This window comes from Sesamum indicum, linkage group LG8 (assembly GCF_000512975.1).
Source record: "Sesamum indicum cultivar Zhongzhi No. 13 linkage group LG8, S_indicum_v1.0, whole genome shotgun sequence".
NCBI lineage: Eukaryota > Viridiplantae > Streptophyta > Magnoliopsida > Lamiales > Pedaliaceae > Sesamum > Sesamum indicum.
In genome coordinates, this window is record NC_026152.1 from 1211814 (window position 1) to 1221948 (window position 10135).

At 36.1% G+C, this 10135-nt stretch overlaps 1 protein-coding gene across 4 annotated transcripts in view; it reads right to left on the bottom strand.

Annotated features, from left to right (window-relative positions):
* The window catches only part of LOC105167370 (protein STRUBBELIG-RECEPTOR FAMILY 3-like), a 9969-nt gene continuing 585 nt past the window's right edge, over window positions 752–10135 (bottom strand). For all 4 annotated transcript variants that reach the window (XM_011087057.2, XM_011087058.2, XM_020695999.1 and 1 more), the window contains exons 2-17: window positions 9937–10130; window positions 9223–9352; window positions 9073–9144; window positions 8878–8943; window positions 8683–8754; window positions 8529–8600; window positions 8367–8438; window positions 8223–8288; window positions 8058–8123; window positions 6491–6906; window positions 5949–6388; window positions 5018–5289; window positions 4656–4794; window positions 2843–2979; window positions 2605–2761; window positions 752–1300 (exon numbers count right to left, since the gene is read on the bottom strand). In XM_011087057.2, coding sequence (XP_011085359.1) covers window positions 1205–1300; window positions 2605–2761; window positions 2843–2979; window positions 4656–4794; window positions 5018–5289; window positions 5949–6388; window positions 6491–6906; window positions 8058–8123; window positions 8223–8288; window positions 8367–8438; window positions 8529–8600; window positions 8683–8754; window positions 8878–8943; window positions 9073–9144; window positions 9223–9352; window positions 9937–10045 — 2382 coding nt within the window. In that variant the 5' untranslated portion in view covers window positions 10046–10130 and the 3' untranslated portion in view covers window positions 752–1204. The remainder of the gene's footprint in view (window positions 1301–2604; window positions 2762–2842; window positions 2980–4655; window positions 4795–5017; window positions 5290–5948; window positions 6389–6490; window positions 6907–8057; window positions 8124–8222; window positions 8289–8366; window positions 8439–8528; window positions 8601–8682; window positions 8755–8877; window positions 8944–9072; window positions 9145–9222; window positions 9353–9936; window positions 10131–10135) is intronic.

Here is a 10135-nt window from a genome sequence, read left to right on the forward strand (position 1 = left end):
ATTATAATTTGTTTAATGTTGTTGACATTTTCGAAGAGTGTGTATAAATTCTTTTAAAAAAATATAGTAAACTGTATCGATGTTTTTTATGGGTATATATATAACTTTTCAAAAAATATTAATAATTTATATAAATAAATCACAAATTAGAAGATGCAAATGTAATATCCCAGGAAAAAAAAAGGTGTTAAATATATAAAGATGGGGGAAATAGCATAAAAAATACCTTATATTAATTGTCAATCTATTTTACTAGTACCAAATATGGAAGCGTATTTAAAATTTATTGTCCTTCCAATGATACCAAACAAATTAACAAAAACATATTATTCTTTCACTTCCTCTCCTCTTTCCTCTTTTCCTCTTATCCTCTTATTTGAACAAACGAACCCTTAAGACATTCAGCCTCAGTAACTGGTATACATTTACTTACATGTGCACGCACGTTCAACATTGCTGTCATAAAACTCAAAGGCTGTCATACCATTTGTCCTGAAGTAGTAAAGGTATTGTTAGCTGATCTCAACCCGAGTTGTCACCATTTTAATCATAATTTTATCTATTATTATGTCTATCGTATCGTGGAAGTAAAGTAGCCTTATACAACAGTAATACTAAATAGGAAATTATGAGACATTTTAGTTCAAGACCATATTACTGCTACACATTTATTTTAGAATATTCCATCATATTTTAACTCATGTTAAATAGGTGGTTAGGACAGAGAGCAGCAACGACCCAAAAAGGTGGAAATTGTAAGAATAAAAATGTAACTATGCACCCAACATTAGTTCATCTTCGCCTAGCATGATCCAGTTATGCTCAAGCCATAAACAGGTCCTTAAAAGAAAGAATCATGAATAGAAACACAAACACTTCAAGACCAAGAATCGATAACCATCCAATAATCGGGTTAGCGTGCCTCCAAACAGTTTAAGTCAATATTAGAATTGCACAAACAATGAGCACCGGACAAGAACCTGGGACGATCACATCTCAAAAGGGTCGTGAATCGATTGCCATATAAACCTCTTCTTGAGCACGTACGACCTTGTACACGAGAAAACATCTGAATCCGAGTCAGGTTAGTGCAAGGAAAGCATCAGCTCCGCAGCTTGTTTGGTTTTTGTGCTCATGTTGTGTATCCCATGATTCTTGCTCCTAGTGACCTGTTTTTCACCGCTTGTGAGTACTGTATGCTAAGTTAGTCCCTGTCTGATCTACTTGGAGATTCCCTCCGTATCAGCTGCATGAGGTCCTGCACGACTTCGGACATCGGTGGCCTGAATTCAGGCTCCGCCTGCATAAGCAAAATGCAGTAACGTGAGCAATTTCTCCAATGTAAAATAGAAAAATTGTCACCGCCGACCAATTTAGATTTAGATTTAACATGTTTTCATGTTGGAAAAATGTCGGCCTGTCGCCATCCTCAAGGTACAAAACAAAATAGGTTGTTCCCAAAAAGGTCCAAAATTGGCAAAACATTTCGTTGCCAGAGTTGATAAGTGGCCCCTCTCCACTGTCATAACCCGAGGATTCTGAAACATTTACTTAAAATTGGTGTTTATCTTGTATTCTCTCCACTTCATGTATACATATTACGGGCATAAAATCCACACAACATGTATGTATATTAGGGGAGCAATTTACAGATACAGCCGTGGTTCAAAGTGTTCACCAATGTTCGATAATGTCGGCTAATATGTATCTGGATGTAGCTGAAAATATCCGTCGATATCTATTACATACCAATAACATGATATTACCGGTGATAATATCTAATAACACCCGTTTAATTGCAAATGCTACGTTCATTAATGAATTTTAACACTTCATTTCTGGAGACACTTTGTATGTGATCTATTTGATGTATTATTACTATATACAATGACTATTTTCTTACTTCTATTGCTAATAAAATTTTCTGTCACAAATTCAAGTTTCACAATAGTGATTTATTTAATTTTGTTTTAAAACTTCTACACAGTAATGAGTAGTAATTTATGTTATATATATTTAAGGTAAATTACAACGAACAACACTAAAAGCTTGGCATGATTACAAACACCCCCTCGTTCCACTAATTTTAACGGACATCTAACAACCATCCAAATCCTTTAGTCTCCATTGGGGTTCCATCCAATTTTCGGGTCAACTAACCAAAAACCCATGTGGACTTGAATTATAATTTTATTTACTTTTAAAAAATAAAATTTTTTTATAGACTAAGTGGATAAATTTTTTATACAATTTTTCAAAATTTTCCATCTACCTCGTCTGATTTATTTTTACAATTTTTTAAATTTTAAAAAAAACAAAAAGGAAATCTAACAATAGGGGATTGACAATTCCAAACCTCCATCCAAAAATTATATAATTTCATCACATCTGAGAGGTATTTGTAATTTTCCGAACAACAAGAGGGTATTTGTAATTATGTCAAACTTCATAGGAGCTCATCGTAATTTACCCTATATATTATAATTGCACTAATTTTTCTAAATTATTTTAGCATCTTATATGACTGATACCGAACCTTGAATTATGCTACAAAACGTGGATCTTAAGCGCAACCAATGAATGAGAATAGCAGCATAGACTTACCAGGACACATCTGGAAATAATGTCAGCAAAGTGTGATAATGATTTAACAGGATAGTTTCCATCCAGCGCAGGATCAACCATTCTCGACAAGGCATCAATGTCATGAAGCTGAGGGATTGCCCATCTGACCAGAAATTGCTCTCCTCGACTCCGTGTCCTAAACATTACTTTAAGAATAAGAGGAAGATGGTTGACAAAGATACCGTCAGAAAGTTACAGTTATATCATGATGTACTACCTGTCGTATGACATTCTTCCCGTTAAGAGTTCCAACATCACCACTCCGAAACTGTAGACATCGCTCTTGGGAGTATATACTCCCGACTCAAATTCAGGGGCACCGTAGCCATAGGTTGTGAGAAGCTGTCCCGACAACTGAATAATAAAAAGAAATAGTATTATCCTATCATATTAATTCGTACAATGGATACACAGAATCACAGAGACAGCTTACAACCTGTAATGACGCATGCTGACATTAAAAAGGAAATGGAATGTAAGGGGGTGTTTGGGTGAACTTATAAGCTTTTCAAAGCATCTTAAAAGATGTTTGAGAACTTATAAAATGTTCAAAAGTGTTTGGTAATTTTTTCCAAGAAGGAGCTTATAAGAAAATAAGATGTTATGAAATTACAGCTTCTTTTAAGAAAAGTAAGGAGTTCTTAACTTAATTTAAAATCTAAACAAACTCCTCCAATTCTTATCATATTATTTACAAAATTGTCATTACTAACATTCTATAATCTCCATAATTTTATTTTATCCAAACACTTCAAAAGCTTATTTTTAAAATAAGATATATCTTATAAGTTTAAAAAACATCTTATAAAATATATAAGCTTATAAGATGTTTTGAATAAGCTTGGCCAAACACCCTCCACACCATGGTTGATTTCACTTCGTATTTTTTTAGTACTTGAACTAAAGTACAGCAAATACTATTGTTCACGAGTCTCCACGTGCCATTCCTAAATTATGTATATAAATTGATCTAAGTATCCTCCAAAAAGTGGTTATGCTTAAGAAGAAGTCATAATGTGACAACCAATTGAGACGCTGGAAAGAAAACTTCGTTCAACATGTCACCGATTTTCATTATATTGGTGAGATAGCAATAGGCCATCATTTATGTAGTAGTTATGATACTAGGTTAGAGTACAAACATAGTATGCAATAATATCTGGACAAATATATGGAACAACCCGCCGCAAGCTGGAGCGTATGTGCTAGCTGGTTATGCAAAATCTTAAATTGCTTTGTCCTCAAAGCTTTGGAAGAAACATCTGTTATCTACCTAAAGCATTGGTAAAAACATTTGCCATCTGCTATTGAAGGATCAAAGGAAGTATTATTTTTCTGGCCCATCACAGTTTCATAGATGAAATGACAATCAACTTCTATAATAATCTGTGTACTGATAATTTTAATATCGACTACTAGTTAATATCGAGCTATAAGGTAGATCATTTGTAGGATAAAAACAAAAAACCATCAAAGGCTTGCAAACAACAATTTCCAAGACCTTAATTAACAACTCAGAAATGTAGAAATTTTCGGCATGTGAGAATGTCATCTGTTAAAATTAGATCACACAGGTAGGATCACACAACCAATTTTAAGGAGATACGAAGATAAAAAATGAAAATCATTAGGAAGAGCATCCAACTTATACATTCAACAAGACTCGTGTGAACCATGAAAACTGATTCCTGCACTGTACGAACTCACAGAAAGGGTAAAGCACATAATCAACTATGACGAGGGCAGGGTAGCTAAAACTTATCTTTCTTACAGTACATACCTGAAACATTCTTATTTAGCATATGTTTAAGAATGTAATAGTATTACGTGTTGTAACAATTGAAAACTAGACAACCATTAAGGATTTTTAAAAAAAGCTTAACAAAATCTATCTACATACAGAGGAAAGCTTAACAAAATCTATCTAGATACAGAGGAAAGCTTAAAACCCAAGGTCCTTGCATCCACCAAATTTGCAGTATCAAGGCAATTAGAAACTTTAATTTTGGCAATAGTAGAATTATAATTACCTGACTTACAGCCCCTGACAATATCAACGGAGCCAAACCACAGTCAGAGACAAGGACAGAAAGATCATCATCGAGGAGAACATTAGCTGACTTGAAATTCCTGTGGATTATAGGCGGTTCACAGACCTCATGCAGATACCTGACAAAAAACAGTTTTGACAAAGTTAGAAACTTGATGCATGCATTTTCTAAGCTTTGATTAGAAAGTTCGCACTCAGGCTATAGCAACAGACACCGAACGAGGAGTCTCAGCACAACATAAGCAGAAGTATCCTACAGCCTTGGGAGCAACAGTACTTGCATACATTAAGAGGCAAAATCAAAATCTGGTCAGCAACAGTACATGCATAAATTTGACTTACTCTAGTGCTCTAGCAGCTCCAAGCGCCATCCTGATACGAGTATTCCATGAGAGTTTTTTCTTAAATTCATCATCAGAGTGCAGGGCATCTTGCAGGGTTCCATTAGTACAATACTCATATATGAGAAGCTTCTGGCCATGCTCAGAGCAATAACCCATGAGCTCAACCACATTAGCATGGCGAATTTGATCAAGACTATTAACAAGCTCAATAAACTGGTCATCCTTCAGTTGGTTTGACACTCTCTTGTCCAATTTCTTGACTGCAAGTAACTACAGAACCATAAAAAAGGACTAAATGTCAGAATAAAATCTTCTTATTACCTGGAATTCAGTATTCTTCCAAATGGCAGTGACAGATGCATGTGGAACATTGTCAGGATCGAAATGCTTTCATACATACTAGGCAAAAAAAGGGATTTACTTATCTTTTGTTAGAAAGAGAAAGAGAGGGGGTGGGGGATGGATATTCTTGTTAGTACAAACATTACAAGTTCAAAGATTGAACTTCCTTATCCGAGCTGCTAAGGTATACCTACATTACAAAATTGGATCTCTAAGCAGTTCTCACTCTTGTAACAAAAAGGAGTAAGATTTAACACTTCTATACAATAGACATATAACATCTGCCAGACATCTCTATCCTGAGAGAAATCAGTGGTAACATGATTAATGACGCAGAAGAAAACAAGTGAAATTTCTGGATTTAAGAAATCAGACAAAACTTTTCAGCATGTATTAAGATCTTTTTTCAATTTTCTGTATATGAAGAGGGAAAAAAGCAGAGATATAGGTCCCTGGACTTCAAAGTACCAGCAAATACAAATTCAAAAGGAACAACGATGATGGGAAACGGAGAATAAGAAATCGCAGTATGGGGATCTAAGATCAATTTATCAATTAGTCAATTTAAATAGATTTCAAAATCATACCCGTCCATCAGGAAGCTCTGCTCTGTACACATTTCCAAGCATTCCACCGCCAACAAGATTTTCTTGTGAAAAGCTATTTGTATACTGCTGAAGAGATGCTATTGAGTAAGCTTTCACAGAAGTTTTTGGAATATGTCCCATCAAAGGTCTGGTTGAAGTTGCTTCAGGTGCTACAATTGGATTCACAATAACCTTCTCTGATAGAAGCGGAGGCGGTGGTGGAGGAGGGGGTGGAGGAGGAGGCGGTGGTGGAGGTGGTGGTGGAGGTGGTGGCATCATATCTATATCGAATCTGCTCATGTCTATCTCGTATTGATTCCTCCTAGGTGCTCCACTCATTGGCTGCTTATTTATCTCCTCTTCATTTCGTGGTTTGGGTATTGAACCTGCTGTTCTTTGTCGATTCTCTTCCTTAGTCCTCACAACAGCCACTGGAGGAGCTGTTTACAAAATTAAGAAGAACATTACATTAATCATCGGGGAAAAAAGGGGTCCTAGAAGGAAGGAAGTGATTTCGAAGAAACTGTAGAAACTTCCAATACCTTTCTCTTCATCATGGCTTGGTAGGACCAAGGAACCACCATCTCTAGGATTTTCCCTAGCGCCCATGTATGGGGCTATTTCATGCCGTTTTGGTGTTCTGTATGTTTCTCTTATTTCCCTAAGACATCTTGGCATGAAAAGTAGGATTGCTAATAGCAATATTATGAAAGACAGCACTGCTGCAATTGATATCCATACAATTCTCTTTGTATTCGAGGACTTCCTTGATCTTTCAGGGTTTGATTCTTCTGTTGTTGATGGTCCATCAGCCTGTCTTGACGGTCTTCGTCCAGGCGGTGGCGGTCTTTGTTCAGAAGCTGGTCCTGGAAAAAATGGCAATCCAGGTGGCGGTGTTCCCGAGGACGTTGGTGGAGGTAAGGGAGCAGCACTAGAGTTGAACGGATTCCCATCTCTCCTACATGTCAGACATGAAAATTAGCAAGCATATTATATAAATTTTTGTCAATATATCTTTTCTTAAAGTCGGAAGTGTTACCCTTTATTCTTCAAGGATACAATAGTTACAAGGTATTCAGAATCTTGGTGTGATACGGAACTAAAAGGGACGTGATTGTGCTAGTAGGTTGACCCCAAATTTATTTAAGTATAGAGCTCAAGGCAGAGATATTTCAAGGTTCTTGAAGTACTCTTGTTTGTGAGGAAGGGAGAAAGAAATAGCAATCCACAGACATTAGAACTACCATACGGTAGTAAAATTACAAATACTCATTTACCTTAGTTTCCATATTCAATTTTGATACGGCCTAAGTGGTGAGATATGCATTTAGACATCAAGTACTTGAGTGAACAAGGTTCTTTTGTGGTAGGAAAAGTGAGCAGCTGGAATTATTGAATGTAATGTGTTAGGTCACAAACAGAGAGAAATTTGGTGCGTAATCAAGGGTACTGTAGATCTTCTCCACTGATCTCTAGGGTCCAGTTAGGAATTTTTTTTATTTTTTGGCACGCATTCTAGTTCCAGAGGCAAATTCGTAAATTTGCAATGTATTCAAGGGCCCAAATTATATATAATTCATGAGTGTAAATCTACTGTACTTGTACAAATACTCTATCCCAGTAAGAGAAACTTGAGCGGCCATGTAAATAGACCATTCTAGTTTTGAGAGTGTTTCATAATCTATGTTTGCAATTTTCTAACAGCTCAAGCTCTATTAGTGGAGGTTGTGTTACTTTTAAAGTTGAAGGTGAAAGATAAAAACAATACAGTTTTGAAGGCTATGGTTTGCTGGTCCATAGAATATCAAATTGCAGATAAGACCAATTGCTTGAACTGCTTAGTACATCTGTGCCTACACACACATCAGCACCAGCATGTTTACAAATAACTATGACTTACAATTTTTCCATCCATCACATAAGATTTAACAGCAAACTATACAATGACCTATGTCAGTCACATATCTTCCAAAAATCAAAAGAATTGTGCACAAACGTAACACGAACGCGCAGAGATCAGCAATAGTAAATACTGAAAAGAGCAAAAGTCATACATATTCATCATCCAAAGTAAGGACTAAAACAAGAATTTGAGCAATTAAGACCAACCGGAAATTGGGTATGCTCAAAATCTTTGGAGGTATTGGTCCAGAGAATAGGTTGTTTCTTATATCCCTGGCAAAGAGAGAGAGAGAGAGAGGTGTCATATAAAATAGTGGCTCAATCCTTTGAAAACATGAATATATCAGAATATAATATGGGTAAGATTAGTACAAATCTATAAGAGGAAGATCTTGCAAAACATCAAGAGTTCCAGATAGCTGATTATTCTGCAAATGACTGTCAATCAGACTATTAGTTGCCTTTATATGGATAAGAAGAAAGATTTTTAAGTAAAACATGTATGTAAATACTCACAGGGTAGTGAGACCTGACAAGTTTTGCATGGACGGTGGCAACTGCCCACTCAAATTGTTACTGGACAAATCTCTGCAAAAAAGATAAATGCCCCTAGAAGTTATTGACTAGAGGATAGTATGACTTTTAGCAATTAAAAATGCTTCAGTATTGAATTCATACAAATTAATCAAAGCTGGAAGCCCTTCAAAAGCATCAGGAATTTCTCCAGTTAATTCGTTTTTGTTAAGGGACCTGAAGAGAATAGTCAACAGTCAAGGAAAACAATAACAGAGCAATCACGAGCTAATACAGGTTTGTGGCTGTAAATACTTACATAGCTGATAATTGACTTAGAGACGATAAGGAACTAGGTATACTTCCTGTCAGTTTGTTATCTGAAAGAAAACTGCCAAAGGTAAAGAAACACTATCACATGTCTCAGTTTAGTAAGCATCACAAATAAGCTACACAAGCCCATATCCTGTTTTTATTTTAGTTTGGTTTCATTAAGGAAGTGTTTGGAACGTACAAGTTGACTAATGTCGCTGGTAAATCGGTCGGAATGCTACCCCCAATAAGGTTGTTGCTCAGTGTTCTGCCACAAATAAAGTCATGGTTAGCTCAAAAGAGAGAAAACGCAAACATAATCCATTGGGGCAAACCTACTGCATGTAATTACTCATTTTAATGAACAACAGATGCTGATTATCAGAGTGGTACTCACATCGATTTGATAGAAGAAAATCCTCCAAGATTGTCACCCAATTCCCCGCCCAAATTAGCGCCAATCAATGTTCTACAAGGTAAGATTACCGTAAGCGTTTAATTGCAAACAAACATCCATGACAGTTCAGTTTCAAGAAAAGGTCCATACATTGAACTTATGGATGAATCTTCACATACAATTCCCTGCCAAAGTTCACCACAGGGATCTCCACCACTGGCTACCCATCCCGGAAGAGACGGCGAACCCAATGCAACGTATAAGCTATTGATAGCAGCAACTAGTCCAGTAAAAACAAAAGCAGATAGGTGGGGAGAACTATTGTCAGACTAACCAATAGAAAGAATTCACACTGTGGAATGAGAACATGCACATAGAAAGTAATTGAACATTAAAAACAAAATAAACATTCAGCATCTAACTCAGCTTATGATAGGTTCATCCAGCAAAGCAGGATGAAATAATGGTGCCACAAATGAAGAAGCTATGCAACAGCTTATTCATCAAGTAATCTCTTAAAGTCTAAATAAGTGAAAATTTAAACAACCCTCGTGAGAATGCAATTTATAGCAACGTTGCTCGCGAACATTTAATTTAAGTAGAAATGTTAGTTAGCAAATACGTACATCAAGAAATAAATACTCCGTCAATACACTTTCTCGATAAGTATACAGTAAAAATTCACAGCAGTTAACACTAGATTAATCTACTATTTCAGAAAACTAGCCATATAAGTAATGCGTTGAGTTTCACTGGCAAATAAGATACAGCAAAACAAGAAATTAGCTTACTCTCCTTGTCTCAGTCTAACAATTTAGCAAACAAAACATGGGAGAAACATAAATTACTTTTATTTGGACTCACCATCACTAGGATTTGTGTATCCCAGGGAAATTCTGATTGTGAAAACTAAAGCGAATCCCAAGAGGATCTCCAAACTGAAGAAATTCACTGCAGATCTGTTCCCAACCATTGGTCCAAAACACCACCCGCTTCTTCAATCTACTCTTTCTTTGGACAAACACTCTGCATAGCCAATACATAAAACACCCTCCAATCTGCA